General features: G+C 43.4%; 2 protein-coding genes, 1 non-coding gene and 1 pseudogene across 3 annotated transcripts; 3 read left to right on the top strand and 1 right to left on the bottom strand.

Moving 5' to 3' along the window:
* Positions 1–489: 489 nt before the first annotated feature.
* Positions 490–3,709, top strand: LOC141421299 (granzyme B-like). The gene is made up of 5 exons (XM_074066925.1): positions 490–692; positions 1,667–1,814; positions 2,279–2,414; positions 2,572–2,829; positions 3,459–3,709. The coding sequence occupies exons 1-5, from the start codon at positions 638–640 to the stop codon at positions 3,600–3,602; spliced, it is 741 nt and encodes a 246-aa protein (XP_073923026.1). The 5' UTR covers positions 490–637; the 3' UTR covers positions 3,603–3,709.
* A 5,457-nt stretch (positions 3,710–9,166) lies between these two features.
* LOC141421412 (granzyme H-like) lies at positions 9,167–11,335 on the top strand (annotated as a pseudogene).
* Positions 11,336–11,631: 296 nt separating this feature from the next.
* Positions 11,632–11,714, bottom strand: LOC141422099 (small nucleolar RNA SNORD55/SNORD39). Its single transcript, XR_012446751.1, has one exon. It is a non-coding gene; the product is annotated as a small nucleolar RNA SNORD55/SNORD39 (small nucleolar RNA).
* Positions 11,715–13,162: 1,448 nt separating this feature from the next.
* On the top strand, positions 13,163–20,850 carry LOC109679270 (cathepsin G-like). Its single transcript, XM_074066974.1, has 6 exons — positions 13,163–13,172; positions 18,074–18,190; positions 18,932–19,079; positions 19,494–19,629; positions 19,835–20,089; positions 20,573–20,850. The coding sequence occupies exons 1-6, from the start codon at positions 13,163–13,165 to the stop codon at positions 20,804–20,806; spliced, it is 900 nt and encodes a 299-aa protein (XP_073923075.1). The 3' UTR covers positions 20,807–20,850.
* Positions 20,851–21,804: the final 954 nt, after the last annotated feature.

The following is a 21,804-nucleotide window of genomic DNA, read 5'->3' as shown; positions in this document are numbered from 1 at the left end:
AATTCCCTTGGAAGGAAGCTGGGTGATAAATGGGTTGCCAGGCAGGTTTAGTAGATGAAGATCATGCTTTGTTACTGCCTTGCACATCTCTGCACCATGACCCTCCCCAACCTGAACTCTGGTAACTGGTTTTTCTTTCTCCCACACCTAATGTTCAGCTGTCTAAGAGGAGACACATCTCAGTCATGCTTAGTCTTGGCACAAGAGATGGCATTTCTACTTCTGTTACAGAAACTGTCCTGATGAACTTAGCACCATGGCATGGAAGACTCTGATATCTATCACAGAGAACTCAAGTTTCTGGAGATCCAGGACCTCTACTGGTCAATACCATGTCCCACAGAGCACACCTTGTACCCTTTTGTTCCTCTCTCAGCTGAGACAGGAGGTTCTCTCTGAGTCATCAGCTGTGGGTACTGAGGTGGTCACTGCATGAGTCTCACACAATTACACAGAAGACATCATCCGGCAAATGCAGTGCGGGTGGGTAGATTTCATCGAAAGCCTTCTATGATAATTCACCATAAAACCAAAGGAAAACCGTGGTCACTTAGCCCACTTCCCCTCCATCCTCCGGTTGGGGCTAAAAGAGAGCAAGAACAAGGCTCCAGAAGACCTAAGCAGCCTTCCTGGGAAGATGCAGCTGCTCTTGCTCCTGTTGGCCTTCTTTCTGCCACCCATGGCAAAGGCAGGTGAGTGAGCACCCCACCCTCAGAGGCCCAATCCCATCCCTCAGCCAGCACAGAACTCCTGTCCCTGCTGTACACCCCTAATCATCTACCCAAATGTGATACTGGACAGCAGGAGTAGGAGGGCAGAGACTCAAGAAGAGACAGTTGATAACCCCCCAATCCTCACCCTTCTCATCTCAAAACTGGACTTTCCCAGAAGGACACAGTAGGTAGTGGGAATCTGGAAGAGAGAAAATATTAAGATACTGGAGAGGAAAAAGGTATCTGACTCTGGGTCTGGGATGAGACATGTGCTCCCCTCTTCTACTGCTTAGCAGACAACTCCAGAGCTCAGCGACCCCAGTATTGGTGAATCACTGTCCCCAGGGCACTGTTTTATCTTTGCCAGTCCCAACCCACTTGGTTCCTCTCTCCAACCCTGTCTTCTTCCCAGGCATTTGGTAGATCACCTATTTTCAAGTAGAATCCATTTGGCAGGCCCCAACAACTCTGTTTTCCTGAGTCCGACCTGCACAGCACTCTAAACCCTCGATCAGAGACTACCTGGAGTCATCCCCATGAAGCCTCTGCACATTTACTGGGTACCACTACATGTCAGGCTTCGGGAAACTGGATGTAATGACATCTATGTTTAAATTGAATTCCTGGAAACTAGAAAGCAGCAACATTCTAGATACAGAACTCAGGAGTGTCTTAGAAACTTACTAGAAACAAAAAAGTCAGCAGAGGAATCTTGTGGAATTCATTGTCCACAGAGAGCTATGCTCACCTCCAACTATGCTTGGAAGAAATATTTATATACCAAGACCTGCTTTTCTCTCATTTTCCAGAGGGGGAAATTGAGTCCTCTTCCCTAACTCCTTCCCAATTCCAGGCCATTCAAAGTTCCCAAACTCCCAGCAGGTTTGGCCACCAAGCAAAACCCAACTGGTGCACCCCATGTGTGCCAACAAGCCAACAGACTTTTTTTTCAGGGGAGATCATCGGGGGACATAAGGCCAAGCCCCACTCCCGCCCCTACATGGCCTATCTTCAAAGATTGGATAATGGTTTTTGGAAGACGTGTGGTGGCTTCCTGATACAGGAGGACTTTGTGATGACAGCTGCTCACTGTTCAGGGAGGTAAGGAGCAGGAGACAGCCCAACCTCCTGGGAACACTCCACAGAGACACCAGTTTCCTCCCAAGGAGCAACTTGGGCTTCTAGGAACATATGTGCAGAATAAGATAGGGGACCAGCCAAGCCTCGTTGGAAAGATAGGCACATTGGTCCCATAGGCATTGCTGAGTGGTTAAGGAGGCTGTAATTTTATTTAGACCTAGGTTGGCATTGCAATGAAAACTAAAGCAATTTCATATGTTTCCCTGGGACTAACTGACTCCAGAGAACCTCTGACATAATCCCTGATGGCTCCAGAATTTTACCTCAATAGCTAGGAAGCAGAGGGTACAGTCACTCCTGTCTCCTCATTTTCCCTCAGTTGCAGCCCCACCTCACCAGGCTGTAGCCTGCTCTTCATATCTTCTGAGCTGTGTTCCCTCTAACTCCCCACTTCCCTCCCCAAACACACACTGCTCTCTGTGCAGCTCAATAACAGTCACCCTGGGCGCCCACAACATCAAGGAACAGGAAAAGACCCAGGAGGTCATCCCTGTGAAAAGAGCCATCCCCCACCCAGACTTTAATCATGAAGTCAAATCAAACGACATCATGTTATTGCAGGTAAGGCACACCTTCCAGCTGCCCTTGCCATCCTTGGTGCAGGGTCTGCCCCTCCCTCTGGGACCCTGCTCTTCCCTCTTTTCCATCCTGACTAACACAGATATCCAGGCTCAGAGGCCATTGGCTGAACTTAACTCTCTCAATCTTTTCCCATCAGCTGGAGAGAAAGGTCAAGCTGACTCCAGCTGTGCAGCTCCTCAGGCTGCCCAGAGTCACTTCCCAGGTGAAGCCAGGGACAGTGTGCAGTGTGGCCGGATGGGGGTGGATGACCCCAACAGGCAAACCTTCAGACAAACTGCGGGAGGTGCAGCTGAAAGTGATGGAGGACCAAGTGTGCAAGACCAGCTTTACTAATTACAACAGTACTTATGCTATGTGCGCGGGAGACCCAAAGATAAGACGTGCTTCCTTTCACGTGAGTTGAGCATCTGCCTCTTTTGGTTCTGGGGAGAGGATTTGGAGAAAAGACAGAACCCTGAGACCCAAGCATCATGGGACTCTTTTGCCCACCAAGCTGTGATTTCTCCCTCAGACTACCTGGGGTAGGAAAAAACTAGGACCCTTGCCACTTACCAAGGGGTCTCTGTCGAATACCATTCCATAGAACCATGAGTCTGTAACATGCCACCCGAGTTCAGATGACAGGCTTTAGAAAACTGTGCTCTCTGAGTGTGCAGAAATTATAGCCAGGTGGCTCTTCACAGATAGCACCTACCCTTGTCACTGGGTTCATTCTCCATGTTCAATATCAGTCCCACTCACCTGTCTTGTTGTCCTGGAAACAATTGAGCCACACACCTTTTTAGGGGAGAAAATCTCAGAACCTGGCAGAGAGGATAGAGGCTGGTCCACAGGCGAGGTGAACAAGCAAAAATGTACCCGGTGGACAGAGCATGGCAGCTGTGGGTCCCCAGGGTGCTCTGCCTTCTGATATCCCCCAAGAAGGCTGTTCAAGTCATCCTTCTCTAAGAGAGAGCAAAGGATAGCATGGAGGACAGGGCCAGGTGGAGCAATGACTCATTCCTCCTCTCTCTCTGTTCACAGGGGGATTCTGGAGGCCCCCTGGTGTGCCACAATGTAGCCCAGGGCATTGTCTCCTATGGACCCATAGATAGGACAGCTCCACAAGTCTTCACCAAGGTCTCACATTTCCTACAATGGATAGAGAACACCATGAACCACCGCTAACTACAGGACGCAGACTTAACATCCTCTTTGACTCTCTTTCCTGGAACTAGGTCCAGGGAAGACGGGAAGTGCCAAAGCTGAATAAATGTCCTTATGCTCTGTGAGAAGACTGGTTTCATGTTTATTGTTTATTCCTTGAATTTTATTCATGGTGACCAACTCTGTGCTAGGCAGACCAATGACACAATTCTGCTGTTTTCTGCATTCTCTATTTCCTTCTCCCCTCCCCACCTCCTCAAAGCCCTATTCAAAGCTATTACCCAGCTCCTCCTTATCTGCTCTGCTCTCTCCAGGGCCTGCCCTTCTGACAGGACTGAAGCTGAGTACCATCAAGAGAAACTTGGACGGCTCTTGTCCTGGTGCTCAGGGTGGATTTCTTACCTGCTCTGTGTAATGAAGTAGAGGAGAAGTTAATAACACCATTGATCATAGTGGCCAAGCAAACATATCTGAGTTCACTGCTTGGAGACATAGCCCCACCACACTGGGCAGGGGACGGGCCTTCCTAAGTGGGACATTTCCTTGTAGTAAAGAGGAAGAGTGGGATGGAGATTCCTTGAATAGCTCCTCATTCTCATCAGGAATTAGTTCCCTTTCCCATCCTCCTCTGAAATCAGGGCCATGCTTGGCCTCCAGCCTCCCCAGTACCTCTCTTGCTCCATCCCTATTCAGGGTTCTCAAAATCTGCCAACCCCTGTCCTCTCTAGACCATGCTGATCTGAGCAGGTCCCTTTCTTTCATCCCCCAACCTATGCCACCCACAGCTCCCTGTGGTTCCATCAGGGGCCCACCAGTAGAGTGCCTGCCCTGCTCAAGCTCTAAGAGAGAATGACCTCTGAGGACCAGGCCAGTGCTGCCACCATACAGGACTTATGGAGGTTGATGCTGGCAGGGTCTCTCTCCAGCACAGTGGACCCCATCTTTCACTTAGCCAGCCAGGACTACTCCCCACATTGAGCTCAGTTCCCTCCAATACACTCAGGGTCCATGGCCACCTGGTCCCTCAGAGCCTGATCCCCTTCAGCCTGTCTCTCCTAGCCACTGCTGGACTCTAGGCTAAGTCTCCCTGTTGCTCACGAAAGTGATATCAGTGTTTCAAGTTCAAAAGAGCAGAAAGCACAACTTTTTCATCACTCAGGAAACACATACTCATTGAGCAGTTACTGAGTGTCATGAACATTTTAAAAAGCAAATTCCCCTATCAAATGACAGCTTTAAATTGTTTGAAAGTTCTTTAATTGCATATATTTATGGCATACAAAATGATATTGTTATGTATGCTTGCAATGTGGAATGATTAAACTAAGCTAGTTAATCACCTCATTTTTGTAGTAAGAACATTTGAAATTTATTCTCTTAACATTTTTTAAATATACAATATATTATAAATTATAGTCAGCATTCTATGATGCATTCTATCTCAGAAAACGTATTCCTCCTGTCTAACTGAAGTTTTGTACACTTTGATCAACATTTCCCAGTTCTCCCTAACTCTCCAGTCTTGGAAACCATTACCCTACTCTCTGAGTCTACAGGTTCAATAGTTTAGGTTGTATGAGAAATCGTGCAGTAGTGTCCATCTGTGCCAGGTTGGTTTTGCTTAGCATAATATACTCCAGGTTGATCGATATTGTTCCCAGTGACAGGAATTCATTTTTTATGGCTGATTTTATTACAATGTTACAGTATGCCACATTTTCTTTATCCACCATTCATTGATAGACACAAGCTTTTACCTGGCTATGATGAATAGTGCTACAAAGAACAAATGATCTCTTTTGCAGATAAATGTTGCAGTTATTTCTTCAACATTCTGATATTAAATACTTTGAGTATTTACCGAGAAGTGGGATTGCGGGACTATATGGTGGTCCTAGTTTTAGTTTTTCAAAGAATCTTCATTCAGTTTTTCATAACTATACAAAATGAAATTCTCACCAACCATGTACAAGGGTTCCTTCTTCTCTACATTGCCACCAACAGTTGCTATCTTTCATCTTTTTGATAATAAGCATTCAGCTGGTGGAAGGTGATATCTTACTGTGGTTTTAGTTCACATATTTCTGATGATTAGTGACGTGGTTGTCTTCTTCTTTCTTGTGGTACAGGTGTTTGAACTCAGATCCTCATATTTGCTAGGCAGGAGCTCTGTCCCTTGAGCCACACCCCCAGCACTTTTGGCTTTAGTTATTTTTCAAATGAGGTTTTGCATTTTTGCCCTGGGGCTGGCCTCACACTATGATTCTCCTTCTAGCCACCATGCCAGGCTTATTGGTTGAGTTGGAGCCTCATTATTGCCCCAGCTGGCCTCAAACCATGATCCTTTCTATCTTTGCCTCTCAAGTAGCAGGTGTGAGCCACAGTGCCCAGCTGTGTCTTCTTTTAAGAAAATCTTTGGCTCATTAAAAAAGGTTTATTCGTTTTCTTGTTACTAGGATGTTCACATTCCAGAGATTGTGCATATTATCCTTATCAAATGTAGCTTTCAAACATTTTGTCCCAATTCATACACTGTTTCTTCACTCTGTTGTTTCCTTCTCTGTGTAAAAGATTTTTAGCTTGATGAGATCCTATTTATCTAATTTTAATTTTTATATCTGAGTTTTTGGGATAAAATCCAAGCTTATGTCTGAGACAAATGTAGCTTTCCCCCTAGGTTTTTTCTACCCACTATACAGTTTTAGATTTTACATTTAAATCTTTAATCCATTTTAGTTGATTTTTGCACATGGATGAGATAAGGTCCAATTGTATTCTTTTGCATTTGGATATCCAGTTGAAGAGCTTGTCCTCTTCTAATATATGTTCTTGCAAACTTTGTTGAAAATCTCTTGACTATAAATGCATGGTTTCATTTCTGGAATATCCATCTATTCAAATGGTTGTTGTGTTTCTTTTCTTCCAGCAACATGTTTTAATTACTATGGAATATTAATATAGCTTGAAATAGATAGCATGATACCTCTAGTTTTAAATTTTCCTGAATATCCAGTGCAGTCTTGGCAAAAAAGTACAAAACTATGAATGGATAAAGATATATATGTGTGTGTGTATATATATATATATATATATATATATAATGAAATATTACCCAGCCATAAAGAGTGAAATTATGTAATTTGCAGGAAAATGGGTGGAACTGGAAATATTATGCTTAGCAAAATAAACCATGCACAAAAAGCCAAATATTGCATATTCTCACTATTTGTGGAACCGAGACCTAAAGTGCTGATAATGGTGATGGTGATGATGGGACATGAGTGTATATGGGGGACTGTCTGGGAGGGGAGAGTCCCAGGAAGGAGGAGAGGGAAAGGAAAGGACACTGAGGGATAAAGAGGATGAAAGTACAGCACATACATACATATGCAGCTCATGTAATTAAACCACCAAACACTGTTTGAAAAAGAGGGAAGGAAGGAGGGAAATGGAAATATAATAGAGGGGATGAACTTGCCAAAGCTACACTGTGTGTATATATGGAATTACCACAATAAAATCCCCTCATATTATTAGCATATGCTAATTCAAAAATAAAACTAAAATTATAAATAAATTTTTAAAAGGAAAAAAAAGGTAGAAGTGACATAATACCTTTTTTCAAGAAATTCTACACAGAGTGATAGTAACTAAACCAGAATGGTACTGGATATAAAACAGACACATAGACTAAATGAATGTAATAGAAATTCCAGAAATAAATCCATACATCCACAGCCAGCTGATTGTTGACAAAGATGTCAAAAACATACATTGCAGAAAGGACAGTCTTTTCAGAAAACCATAACAACAGGGCTCAGGTGTCTCTGAATGATAAAATGCTTTCCAAGCATGTGTAAGGCCCTGGGTTTGATTCCCAGCACCACAAAAATCAAAAAGAAAAACCTTAACAACAACAAAAATAATCTGATCAAAAGATAGAAAAATGATCTGAATACAACTTCTGAAAAGAAGGAAAATCAAATGGCCATCAAGTATATGAAAAGGTTACTCTATCATTAGCTATCAGGGAGAAGCAAATAAAAAACACAATGAGACACCATCTCACCCCAGTTAGAATGTACTGTCAAAAAACTAACATAGAGTGGTGAGGAGCCCTTGCACACTGTTGGTGAGAATGTAAATCACTTCAGCCATTATGGAGAACAGTGTGGAGATGCCTCAAAAAACTGAAAATAGATTTATCATATGATCCAGTTATGCTACTTCTTGGTATATAACCAAAGGAAATCAGATCAGAATACCAAAGTTATACTTGCACATCCGTGTTTTAGGTGTATACAATAGCAAAGATATAGAACCAACCTCAGGCCTATCAACTACTGAATGGATAAACAAAATGTGATTTTATATATACATACATATAATAAAACATTTTATATTATATATCTAATGAAATATTATTCAGCCTTAAAAGAGAATGAAATCCTGTCATTAGCAGCAAAATGGACAGAACTGAAAGACATTTTGTTAAGTGAAAGGAGCCAGACACAGAAAGAAAAGAAGTGTCTAGTCTTTCTCTTACATGGAAGCTAAAGAAAGTTGTCCTGAAGGTAGAACAGTGGTTACTAGATATTGGAAAGTGTTGGGGGATAGATAAAGGGAGCTTGAATTGATTAGCACATGCTCTGTACATGGGTGAAAATATCACACTGAAGCCATTAATATGTACAATTAATACATGTTAATTTAAAATTAAACAGGTATTTGTTTTGTTTTTATGGCTTTTTTTCTTTGCACCAGATACTCTTCTAAGCCCTTTAGTTTTTAACAATTTTTTAGTATATAATAATTCTTAGGGGTTTCATTATGACATTTCCACATGTGCACTCAGTATACCTCCCTTTGGTTCACCCCCTCCATTATTCTCCCTCTTCTCCCACCCTCTTCTTAAAATGACGTCCACAGGTTTCAATGTTCCATATTCATACATGTGTGTGTCCTTTCCCCTCCCCCTCCCACCAGTGCCTCCCTTAGCATGACCTGTTTTACGTCCTGTCCTTCCTTGTTTAATTATCTGTTCTTTGTTTAGGGGGATTTTGCCTTGCTATTTATCTGTAAATATATTGCACTTTCATCAGTCCAACCCCCTCTACTACTCTTCTTTATTCTTTTCCCCCTACCCTGTATTGTTCAACAGGTTTTACTGCATTTCAGTGTGTCTTATTCCCACATAGACATAATGTACTTCAATATTATTCTCCCTATCATTCTTTTCTTCTGAACTCAGGAATTATCTGAACCATAGCTCCCATCCCAAGCCCAGGCTTCTAAATGTAATGCAGCCTGGTGATGAACAAGGACAGACAAGGGAGGCTGTTCCCCAGAAGGCTTAGGAGGTTCTTGCATCTCCTCAGACATTACTTCAGCACTTGGAGACTGGGGTGTCCTTAGAAAGATTAAGCAGATGATGTGATGCTACAAAGGATGAACAACTAAATCCCTCACTCCAACCCAGAAAAGGGAAACTCAGACCACAATAGGGTCACTGGAACCTATTTTGGAACTCCTTGCATTAGTCAGTGTCCTCCATCCCTCAGTCCTGCTGAGGAAAGAGGCCCAGCATGCAACCAACCTCAGGGATGGTAAGATGACTGCATCCAACTTTTCTGTTGCCTCGACTCCATCTTTGCCTTTGCCTAGTTCGCTTGTCCACTTCTTTTCACCTTTCCAATGCCCCAAGCTGTATCTCTGTCTCTGGCAGTCCCCTCCTCCATCATCCTTATGGCCTTCAATCCCATCAGCACCAAGCCCCAACCAAATGCTAATTGGAGGTCATTCATTCATATAGAAAAAAGAAAAATGTACTGAGTACCCAAATGTGTCAGGCACGAGAACAGGGGAATTTTTGAAAATCCAACTCCATATTCTCATGGGTAAATTAACAGAAAATAAAACCAATCAGAGTGTTGGGGAGACTCAGAGAGCTTGGGGAGACTCACTATGAAAAAAAAGAGCAAGACATGCTGTACAGGATCCTCAGGGTTATACCATCGTGAAGCGTGTAAAGCAGGAGGTGGAGGAAAAGCACAGTCCACAGTCACCCCGCACACCAGCATTTCTTTCAGACATCATCGGGGGGCATGAGGCCATGCCCCACCCCCACCACTATGTGGCATTTGTGCAGTTTCAAATTGGGGAGAGTAAGCACAGGTGCGGTGGCATCCTGGTGCTAGAGGACTTTGTGCTGACAGCTGCTCATTGCTGGGGAAGGTGAGAAGCTCAGACAACCCGTACTTCCTGAGACCCCCAACAGGGACCCTGTCCTCTAGAGGGAGTATAGTGTTCAGGAACTCCCAGGATTGTGATAACACAAGCCCAAGAGAGCATATCAGAAAGCAGGACTGGGAAAATGAAAGTATATGAATTAGGATGGGTAAGTTTTGGTGTCAGAGCAAGCAGCACAGTAACATAGAAAGTGACCACATTGGCCAATTAAAGCCATGGTGGAAGAGACAAACATTCAGTAAGGGTCAAAACGCCAACTGGAGCAATTTCATAACATTGCCTAAAAGTAGTAGGGAGCCCCCAGAAGTCCTCCAGAAACAGAGAATACAGTCACTCTTGTCCGCTCACTTTCCCATCAGGTTCAGCCCATCCTGCCAGGCTGTAGCCTGCTCTTCACTTTCTATACTGTCTCCCCTCTGAAACCCAACACACCCACCCCCACCCTCACTCTGCTCTCTGTGCAGCTTTATAAATGTCACCCTGGGTGCCCACAACATCAAAGAACAGGAGAAGACTCAGGAGGTCATCCCTGTGAAAAGAGCCATCTCCCACCGAGACTACAATCCTAAGGATTTCTCCAGGGACATCATGTTACTGCAAGTAAGGGTCACCTCCCTGCTGCCCTTGCTCTCCTTGGTGCAGGAACTTCCTCTCCCCTTTGACCCTGCCCCTTCCCTCCTTTCCATCCTGGCTATCACAGGTGTCCAGTCCCAGAAGGCCACTGGCTGAACTGAACTGTCTTGCTTCTTCCCCACCAGCTGAAAAGCAGCTGTGCAGCTCCTCAGGCTGCCCACAGGCAATTCCCAGGTGAAGCCAGGGACAGTGTGTAGTGTGGCCGGCTAGGGGAAGATGGCCCCAACAGGCACTTTAGCAACTACACTGCAGGAGGTGTAGCTGACCGTGCAGAAGGACAAGGAGTGTGAATCACTCTTCCATAGCTATTTCAACAAGGCCACCGAGACTTGTGTGGGAAACCTAAAGATAATACAGACCAGTTTCCAGGTAGGGTTTTGCACATCAATGCAAATAGGACCCAGGGAAAGAGGAACTTGGGGAAAGTCTGGTCATAGCCTCATGTCCTCAATCCACAACTTGGTCAGCCTGGAGTCCTCAGGAATTCAGTCTTTAGTTCACTCCCTGGGTAGATCAGGAAGCACCAGTCATGCCAAAGCACCATTATCACCAGAGTATCCATGAGGATTGCAGAGAAATGCTTTACCTGGTTTGTGCTGGAAAGAAAAGGGGGGTCAGGCTAGAGCTGAGGGAGGCAGCAAGGCCTGCCCTGGCCCTGATCTTATAGTCACAGTTCCCTAACAGAGGTGGGAGAATGTGACCAGAAGGAGGCCAGCTCAGTACCTTCCCTTTTTGCCCACAGGGAGATTCTGGGAGCCCCCTTGTGTGCAACAGCAAAGCCCACGGCATTTTCTCCTATGGAAAAAAAAGGAGGACCCCTCCAGGAGTCTTCATCAGTCTCCCACTTCCTTCCCTGGATAAAGAGAACATGAAGCACCTCTAACATCAGACGGAAGCTGACCTTCCTCTGTGCCCGGTCATCATTTCTGAGTCAGAGGCAAGAATCCCATGGGGGTAGGCAGTGACGACTGCAATATCATAATAAACAGATCTCTAGTGTGAATGTGGTTGAAGTCCTTTATTCTTCCAATCACTCTCAGTGTGCAACTATGCTGCTCCAAGCAGCCCTCTGCTGTCAGATCTGGATTTTGCTTCCTCTTTTCTCCTGCAGCCACTTCCTCCTCCATAAATTCTATGTTGTAAAATTTCTCAATCACACATAGTTTCTTTTATGCTTATCTCTCCAAAGTTGTCTTCCTCACTGCACAATGGGAGTCTGCAGTGTTATTGAGGTGTTATCATACAGTCAAACACACATCTTTGATACTTAGTCCTCCAAAAATGAATCTCTTTGAGCCTTAGGAATTTCTCAGCATCTCTAAGCCAACTACTTTCATCAGGCCCCAACAATTTGGAGCAGGGCAGTGAAGAGAGGCATATTAACTAACTCTAGGGATCCAGGAAGTCAGGGGCCACTCCATAAGCACTCACTTTCCTGTTTCCAAGGCCTCGATATTTCTGGTGGAGGTTGAGATGGTCCTCACACTCACCCAGATCCTATATCCCTGCCTGCCCTGGGCCCAGTCAACATCCATTCTCTCTGGCAAGCCTTCTTACATCAGTCCCTTTTTTCCTTCCCAGTGCCTCTGGACTCCATCCCCTTTCCCTTCCAGTCTTCCCTAATTTGAAGCAGCTTTTCTCTTGTCTCCCTAACAGAATTCCCAACTCTGTGAGGATTCTCCATTGCTTGTTCCTGTTAAACTTGGGCTGCCAGCCCACCTGATGCTCACACCTCCCACCTGTGTAGGCCTGAGATCCTTGTTCCAGCCCAGAGTCCCCCAGGAGCCCAGGCATCACCTCCTATGGAGTCACTCAGTAGCCTCAGCCTCTTCCTGACCTGGGAACCCAGACTCGCCCTACTGGGGTTATGGTAGCCTATGAGCCCTCCAGCCCCAGGGCTGTTGGGCTGAAGTATCACTTTGCCATAGATTAGCTAACACTTGTTGATCTCTCTCAATCTCTCTCTCTCTCTCTCTCTCTCTCTCACCCTCTATCTTTCACTCTCATAGGATCTGTCCCACCTTTGAAAAACTTACACTAATGAGAAATTTCCTCTAAATTCTCCTAGTTCCTCTCCTTCCTTCAGAAAGATAAGTTTGACACAAATCTGTATTTAGAATCAATAAAATATGCTTTGAAAATAACTAAATTCTTTGTATTCTAACAGCATTGTGCACGACATCACATGCATGATCTTCTTTGGTTCCAGAAGAGTGTATGTGGAATTGGAAAAGACTTGGAGATCCTGAGGTCCTAAGATATCCAGTCTATGCTCAGTGGAGTCCATGTCCAGAGGTGTGGGAAGAAAGGAGACACCAGAGAAGACTTAGCTTTGTTAATTTTTCATATAGAAATCATGAACCTTAATCCCCAAAATGCTACAGTTCAAGAGGGAAATAGTTGTGACCCAGGTGACCTCATTTAAGTCCCTCAAACAGCACCACTGGTGCATGATACATGGCAGAACACAATAAATTCACAATAGCTGGCAAACACTGAATCAAGAGAGACCAACATCCAAAAACAAAGCAAGTTTATCAAAACTAATAACAATCCATAGATATGAAAAATCATAATTCAGCACATTGAAAAACAAGGGAAAGGCAAATAGACTTATATTTCTCACATTGTTGTCCCAATGTCCATCTTCCAAGTCTTGCCCTGCAAATCACAGCACATGTGAGAAAGGAACTAACTGCATGCACAGAGGTAAGTCAGTGAACAATAGAGGGTGCAGGGCCAGACAGCGATCACTCAAAATCAATGCAGAGACCAGAGAAGGTCAGTAATGAAGCATTTTACAGAGTCCCAGGGTATAAGCCAGAGGCAGGGGCAGAGTGATCAAGCATTCCGCCACCAAAAGCAAGTAGGCATAGCTTTATAGGACAGTGCCTAATGGGCACTTCCCCCCGACACCAGATAAAAATGCTGAGTATGAGATGCATTAGGCACTCACAATGATTTCTACATAAGTTTACATATATTTTCCTCTCTTGCTCTAGTAATTTTTGGTTCTAGGACTTTATCCCATGCTTGATGAAGTGTCCCCCAAAAAGGCTCGTGTGAAGGCTTGGTCCCCAGCTGGTGGCACTATTGGGTCATGAGTACCCTAACTTCATCAATAGGTCAATCCATTGATGAGTTCATGTGGAACAGTCTATTAGAAGGTGGTTGGAGGAAGTAGATCACTGGGGGCATGTGTTGAAGGACTTATCTTGTCCCTGGCCCTTTCCTGTCCATTTCTCTGCTTCCTGGCTGCCATAAAGTAAGCATCTCTGCTCCACAGGCCGTGAGGATCTGTAGTGTTCAATAGAACTCTGGTCTTCCACAAAGCCAAGAGGAATTAGACTGGTCACTAATTAGAGGAGCAGCAGAGGGAGGGAGGGGATTCAATCCAGCCACTGCCTGCAGAGAATATTTGCATTGTTGGGGTTTATGAAACCCAGGGAAGAGTCAGAAAACATCTGCTGTTAATGTCCTAACATCCCAAAGGAGAAAAAACTGTAACCAAAGGAAATGTAAGAAAACAGTCAAAAATAGATGTAACCAGCTATGGGTATTGTGAAACATATCACAGCTTACTTGTTCAAATATCACAATTTTCATTAAAGTAGAACATAAAAATATTTTTAAAAAGGTATGTACTTCAATCTATTTCATACATTCTCCTCTCCACCCCATGTTCTCTATGACCCACCCCATGCTGTGGCAAACAGACTTTTTAAAAAAAATGTATTGCAAAATATACACACACGAAAAGTCCATAAGACACAAACACACAGTTTAAACAATAATTATAAGGCAAGTGCTACATTTTGTCAAGAAATAAAGCATTCCAGGAATTCCACACTCCAGAAATCCCCCTTATGAATCTCCACCTGGTCAAAAAACCCTTTCTGCCCTCCAATCCCAGAACTAACTATTCTGACTTTGGTAACCATTTTCTTGCCTTTTATTATACATTTCTCATGTATGCATGCATTTCTACTTAATGTAGTTTCTTTCCCTAGTTTTGAACTTTATATAAATAAAATCATGGTAAATGTAGTGCCCTTAGGTTCTTCCCACATGTTTGTAAGACCTATTTGTGTGGCTGCATGAGGCATTAACTTTCACAGTCACAGTATTCTGCTATATTGATGTACCATCATTTGGTTATGCATGTTGCTCTTGGTGACCTTCCAGGTGTCCCCGTGTGGGGCTATCCTAAAAATACTGCTATGAATAACACTGGCATGACCTTCTTGGACATGGATCTGGTGGAAATGTGCTATTAAAGTCTTTTGCCTATTATTTTATTGAATTGCTTGTCTTTTCATCCTGATTTATGGAAGTTCTTTTCATAATTTGAACATGTCTCTTGCTGGTTATATGTGTTACAAGTGTCGTTGCACCCTCTATGAATTATCTTTGTTTCTCTCAATTTTACTATATTGATCCTTTCCCTTATGATAAATACTGGTATATGAGGTATCTAAAATCTTTCTTTATCATTAAGACATTGTTATAGTATATTTTCAAAGATTTATTCACACTAGGACCCATAATAGATTTAGAATGGATATTTAGATATGGTGTGAGATAAGGTCCAAAAAATTTTCTACATTGGAAATATGTGTCACTATAACACACTGTAAAGATTCCTATTTTCTGAATGTCTATTTGGAGACAAAAGAAAAAAATACTCTTTTCTCTACTGTGATAGAATTAAGTATTTATACGTGTATGTGTCAATGTCCATGTGTGTGGCACGTCTTTACTTCTGGCCCATCAGTCTATGTTTCTGTATTTCGTAAATCTGATAATATCTTCATTACCATAGCTTCATTTACTAAAGCAAGTTCTCTCATCTTATTCAGCAGTGTCCTGGATATTGCTCGCCATTTGTTTTTCTGAACATATTAGAATTAGATAAGTTCAACAAAATGCTTCTCAGGTGCAATAAAGTTATACATCAATTTGAGGAAAACTGACATTTTAATAATATTTAGTCTTTGGATTCATAAATATGGAATCTCTCTTCATTTTTTCTTAAATGTCTCTTAATTCAGTTTTATACTTTTCACCAGAGTTATTGCACATATTCTTTTTGATTTATGATTAGTTATTTGACCATGCATATGCCATTTAAATATTAACATTTGTAATTTTTCATTTTCTAACATTATTGATGTGTGTGTATAACTATGATAATTTTTCATTGAATTTTATCTAACAAATTTGTTAACTCTTATTAATTATGGTAACTTACTTGTAGGTTCCTCTGAATTCTCTGTACATTCGATCATCTCTTCAAATCATTACAAATGGTTCTCCTCCTATCCTTATACCTCCCACTTCTATTTCCTGCCTAACTTCACTGGCTAAAACTGCTAGTATAATGTTGAGCAGAATGGATGGGAATGTGTTCCCACACATTCTTGTATTGTTTATCTCTGAAAGACAAAGTTTTCAACACTTCACCATTAAGTATAGTAATTGTTGTGGAATTTTTATGGACAACTTTGACAGCATTAAAAATATTTCTTTTTATTTTTAGTTTGCTAAAAGTGCTTTTTAATGAATGAGGTGAATTTAAGCAAATGTTTGTTTCTTGTTTTTGTTCCAACTGAATAATGTGTTTCTTCTTCATCAATTAATGTGATGCGCTACAGTAATTGGTTTTCAAATGAAAACTATGTGTTGCTTATTTCTTGTGATATATCTTTTTACTTATTGACTGATTTGATTTACGTCAATATTCGGAAATGATACCGGCCTATAATGTTCCTTTCTTATACTGTCTATTGGTTGTGGCATCAAGGTTATGCTAGTCCCGTGAAAGGGATGGGTAGTATCAGTTCTCCAGACAAAATCATATAGCAGTCTTTGAATCTTTCCTAGAGGTTTTTATTTAGTTTGGTTATCAGAACAAAAGTTCATATTGTATGAGTTCAATAGCTTCCCTCAGAGCAAGAGTAGCCCCTCAAATGATCACTCCTGTAACGGGGCAGTTCTTTGAGGCTTTTAAGGTTTTGGGGCCGTTCAAACAGCTTTGTTTCTAATTGCTTCTTGTGGGATGCGAACATGAAGTCTGAGATTACTGTTAATAAAATGCCCTGTGCACATCTTTATTCACATCTTGGGTATTTATTTTTACTTGTCTTTTTTCACATGTGCAGGCTATTTTCTATCTTTTTCTTTTATTTTTCAATTAAACTTTTTTTAAACTAAAACATTGAAAAACAATCACTCAATTAAAATTATCCCAAATTCTAAGGCAGTAATAAAGCTGTCACATTATTTTTACTTTTTCTTCACAATATTTTTCAGATACATGGAGGAATTCCATAGATCATGTATTAAAGAAGGATTGAGCTCTGTGTAGCCCTAAAAATAAGTTAAAAGCTATATATATTTGAATGTCAACTGAGAATCCTAGCTTTAGTAAGATTTTTAAGTGGTCCCATGATACTTCATGAAAGATTGGAAGTTGTTCATCTTCACTTCTGTTACTTTCACAGAAATTACATGGAATTATGATGGCTTCTATGCATACATAGAATCTCCTAAATATTTTTAAGTGTGTTTAATGAACCACTGTGTGACTCTGCAGTGATTACCTGTGCTTTTTTCCCAATGCTGACTATTTGGCTCCAATTCCTTCTGTCTTATAGGTAGCAAAGTAATGAATGTACCTCCTTTTGAAGCTATTGCCCCTGAACCGAGAATGGGAACTAGGTTGATTGGCATTCTTATGCTGCCAATGAAATGAGATCTTACATGTTTTCTGGCTAGAGTCTGACAGCTCTCAACAACACCTGGCCACTAATTCTTATCTGCATGCAGGGAACCTTTAAGAACATGAAAACCTTCATCTTGAGTAGGAGCCAGTGAGTAGAAGTCTTCAACTATGTCATAATTTTCAGTGAGAGTTGGTCAGGACTCAAGTGACCTGAGAAAGCAGCTATCAATGTCACGGCCTTGTTTTCCCTTTTTCTTTCTCTGGCAGCACCCTCCACCAACCCAGAGGATGGTGGATCCTCGATCCACCATGATGACTTCTTAGAAAAAAGTGGCAGCAACAGGGATCTCAGCGGAGTGGCCTTGAGCCAAAGGGTGAAGGCAGGCAGGCATCACCTTTCCTCTTCTGCACCCTTGGACTTTTTCCTGGCGAACTCACTCCCATCTCCACCACACCCAGCATCTGTTATTCACCTTGCCTTACTAAAAATATGCTAAAAAGAAATCCAGGGAAATTGCATTCATTCAGACAAACCTTGAAATTTCAAAGGTCTGAAGCTCTAATCTCAGAGGAACAGGAAGTAGGCAGCTGCCATTTTCATGCCTTATTGAGGGTATTGTGGACTTTGGTAGACTGAGGATTTTAGGGCACATTGCTCAAAGGCCTCCTCCTTGTTGTCCCAAGTTCCTACTTCTGCTTTCAGCACTGAATCAGCAGCAGCATGGGAGATCAGGACGTTGGCTTGAATGACTCCCTCTTCTTCTAGATCACTGGCAGTTGGTGGGCAAACCTCCCGGGCAGCCTTGGATGATGAAATCTATCACACTAGGAGGAAAATGGGACTGAATTCTCAAACCCCCTACCCACCCCTTCCTTCCTCTCTCAGGGGCTAAAAGTCTGGCAGGAGGAGACACAAGTAGCAACTGCCTGGGCAGCATTTCAGGAAAGATTCAGGCACTCCTGCTTCTGCTAGCTTTTATCCTACCTCCTGGGGCTGACACAGGTGAGTGATCAATCCCATCCTCAAAGGTCTGGTCTGGAGCCAGACTACCGTAGTATATCCTAACTCTGTAGGTTATTTAAATTCACATTTCTCAGTTTCTTCGTTTATAAAATGAGAAGATTAACACCAAGCTTATGGAGTGGCTAAGAAAGTTAAATTATTTAATGTATATAAGAGCATTGGAATTTGCTTTGATGCATAATAAGTGCTATAAATACACTATATAGATTCTATATAGATTCATTCTATAGCGCATGTGTCAAAACACAGGAGATAAAGACACAGCAATAAATCCCATCAGCTCGTATCTAGATCCTTCAACACCAATCCTGTGCTGCCCGTGAGCTGAATTCAAGGGCTATGGGAAGCTCCCTGTGGAAGAAAGCACAGGGAACTTCAAGGAAAGTTCGTTGGTATACAGAGTATCTTTCTTCAGTACCTGAGACTGATGCTGGTGTTGCCTGGAGCAAGCCTCGTTCTTCCCTTTTGGGGAGGGACAGCATGCTGAGGTCTGAAAAGGGAATGGGTCTCCCTTCAAGTGTGCAGTGTGATTCCTGAGAGCCTCAGAACCCTCTCCCAGCATCTGATGCCTTACAGAACCCAACCCTCACCAACAGCTTCTCCAAACTCCTGCTTCAACTCTCCCACCCTCCCCATCTTCCAGCCTTTCTGTTGCCACCAACCTGGTGCCACACTGCAGAATCTCAAGCACAGAGGTAAACACCAAATGCTTCCTTCCAGGGAAGATCATTGGAGGCCGAGAGGCCAGGCCTCACTCCCACCCCTACATGGCATATCTTCAGATCCAGACTCCGGAAGGACTGAGAGTTTGTGGGGGTTTCCTGGTACGAGAAGACTTTGTGATGACCGCAGCTCATTGCTGGGGAAGGTGAGGAACCCAGGAGATTCTCAGGAAGCCAGTAGCCAGAAGACCTCCTCAGAGGAGTATCTGAAAGCAATGCTGTAGCAATCAAAGGGTCAAAAAAGAGACCAGGTAGGCCTGGGAGGAGGGGAGATGAAAAGGAGGCCTTGATTTAAAAAAGAAAAAAAATGTGAACAGAAGGAGATGGGAAACACATACTGGGGCTCAAGCCCATTTCTCAATTTAATCTAGAGGAGCAAATCTTAAGGTCACTGTCCTTTGCCATCTCTGGCTCAGGGCTGCTGAGAAACAGGCAGTGTTGAGCCCCACTCTCTCCAGCTGCAGTCTTGCCTAGTCCTCAGCTGTTCATCAGCACTCAGAGTTGCTAGATTGTAGCCCTTGCTGCTCCTACCTCCCTCCAGGCCAATTTTTCCTTTGCAGTTCTATAATCGTCACCCTGGGAGCCCACAATATCCACAGGCAAGAAAAGACCCAGCAACACATCACTGTGCACAGAGCCATCCGCCACCCTGGTTATGATCAGCAAATCACACGGAATGACATCATGTTACTGCAGGTACTGCCTGCCTGACCCTCTGGTTGTCCAGCCTAGCTGGCTCCATCTTGGTATGGTAGCTTGGTTATGTTCTGGTATTGTGGAGGAGGAAGCAAGGGAAGGCTCCAGGGTGGTGCTGGGAACATGGAGTAAGTAATATCCTGGCAGTCCCTGAGGGTTGTTGGGGATCGCAGTCGAGTGGGAATGCCTACCCTCTTTCTGACAGCTGAGGAGTAGAGTCAGGAAGAATCGGTTTGTGAGGCCAGTGGCTCTGCCTCAGGCTGGGAAGAGGCTGAGGCCTGGAGCCTTGTGCACAGTGGCTGGCTGGGGCCGGCTCAGCCTCAACAGAAGAACGGATGTGCTCCAGGAGGTGCAGCTAAGAGTGCAGAGGGACCGGGACTGCAGCCGTCGCTTCAGTATCTACACTGCCCAGACTCAAATTTGTGTGGGGAGCCCAAGGGAAAGGAAGTCTGCCTTCAGGGTAAGGGCGCGGACATCTACCAATATTTCCTGGGGCAGAGAGCCCTGGGTAGAACTGAGCAGTGGGAACAGATTCCATTCCCACAGCCTTAGCCTAGGGGCCAGATCAGGGCAGGATGTATATGTTTGCCCCATCAATCCCATCTCTAGAAGAATGAGAGGAAGATTCACAACCCATATAAATGCAGCATTTTCCTGGGGAAGGTGGAAGTACCTTGACTCAGACTGAACTGGAGACAGTAACTTCAGCCAGAGGCTGAAGTCAGGAAGCTGAAAAGCCAGAAACTGAAAGATACAGAGGCTGGACTCCAGCCTTTCCCTACCCGCAGCCCCCCGCCCCCAACACCCACACACACCAGCTTGCCATCCCCTACACACCAGCAACTGACAGTGCTCACCACCTCTGCCTTTGCTGAGAGCCATGGGTTAGGGCAGCAGAAGCATAGAAGCCTGGCTTAGCATCCTTTTCCCTCTCTGCTCACAGGGGGACTCAGGTGGCCCCTTGGTCTGTAACAATGTGGCCCAAGGCATTGTCTCCTATGGAGATAGGAATGGGACCCCTCCAGCAGTCTTCACCAGGATCTCAAGCTTCCTGCCCTGGAAAAAGAAAACAATGAGACACTTCCAACCATGGGATCAGACTGAGACACACACCTGTGTGAAGGACTCTTTTCCTCTGAGGCACAGGCCAGCTTCAGGGGGGTTGCCAGAGCCCTAATAAATGTCTCATCTAGAGTGTAAATATTTATTCATTAAACATCATTTGGCACTGTCTTAGTCTGTTTGAACTGCTATAACAAAATGCCACACACTGGGTAGCTTATAAACAACAAGTTTATTTCTCCCAGTTCTAGAGTCTGGGAAGCCCAAAGTCAAGTTACCAGAAAATTCCGTATCCAGTGAGGGCCTTCTTCCGCTTGCTGTGTCCTCATAAGGCAGAAAAGGCAAGAGAGTTCTCTAGGTTCTTTTATAAGGACATCCATCCCACTAAGCAGGGATCCGCCCCCTTGATCTAATCACCTGCCAAGGGCCGCTCTCTAAATACCATCATATGAAGATTAGTTTTCAACATATATATTTTGAAGGAATGCAGACATTCAGTCTATAGCAAGTACACTACAAATGTGCTAGGATTGAGTTGAGCTCCTCCAGGAAAATGGGGCCTCTTCCCCAAGACCAATGAACCACCACACCCTCAGCCTGGGGGTCAGGATGAGATTCTTCCTCCTTTCTTCTGCCCTGTATCCCTTAGTTAACTTTCCCCTCCAACTTGGCAAGCACCAGAAGGACATATCTCTCCTCAGGGTCTTCTGGGAGAATCCCTCCTGTTCAATATTGAAGTATGCCCTAATTAAAACTGTGTACCATTGAGGCAGACTAAAAGAGAAGAATTGACATTCCATTACAACCTAAATTAATATATGATAAAGGTGGCACCTCAAATCACTGGAAAACAATGAACTTTTTAAAAATGGTATTAGAAAAACTAGATTTGGGAAAAAAAAGAAAAAACTGAATCACTTCCTCATGTCATGCTTCAAAAATAAATTTCAAGTAGATCAGAGAGCTAAATGCAAAAAAAAATTAAATTATACAAGTATAAGAAGAAAGAAAAAATGAAAGGATTTGAGTGTTTAAGCAAATACCCATGCACTTGGAAACACAACCCACAAAAGCCAAAAGATGGAAGCAAGTCAAGTGTCAATCAGGGAGCAA

The sequence above is a fragment of the Castor canadensis genome, chromosome 3, assembly GCF_047511655.1.
Source record: "Castor canadensis chromosome 3, mCasCan1.hap1v2, whole genome shotgun sequence".
In the NCBI taxonomy this organism is placed as follows: domain Eukaryota; kingdom Metazoa; phylum Chordata; class Mammalia; order Rodentia; family Castoridae; genus Castor; species Castor canadensis.
Note: the sequence above shows the minus strand (reverse complement) of the source record. Positions and strands in the feature narration are given on the sequence as shown.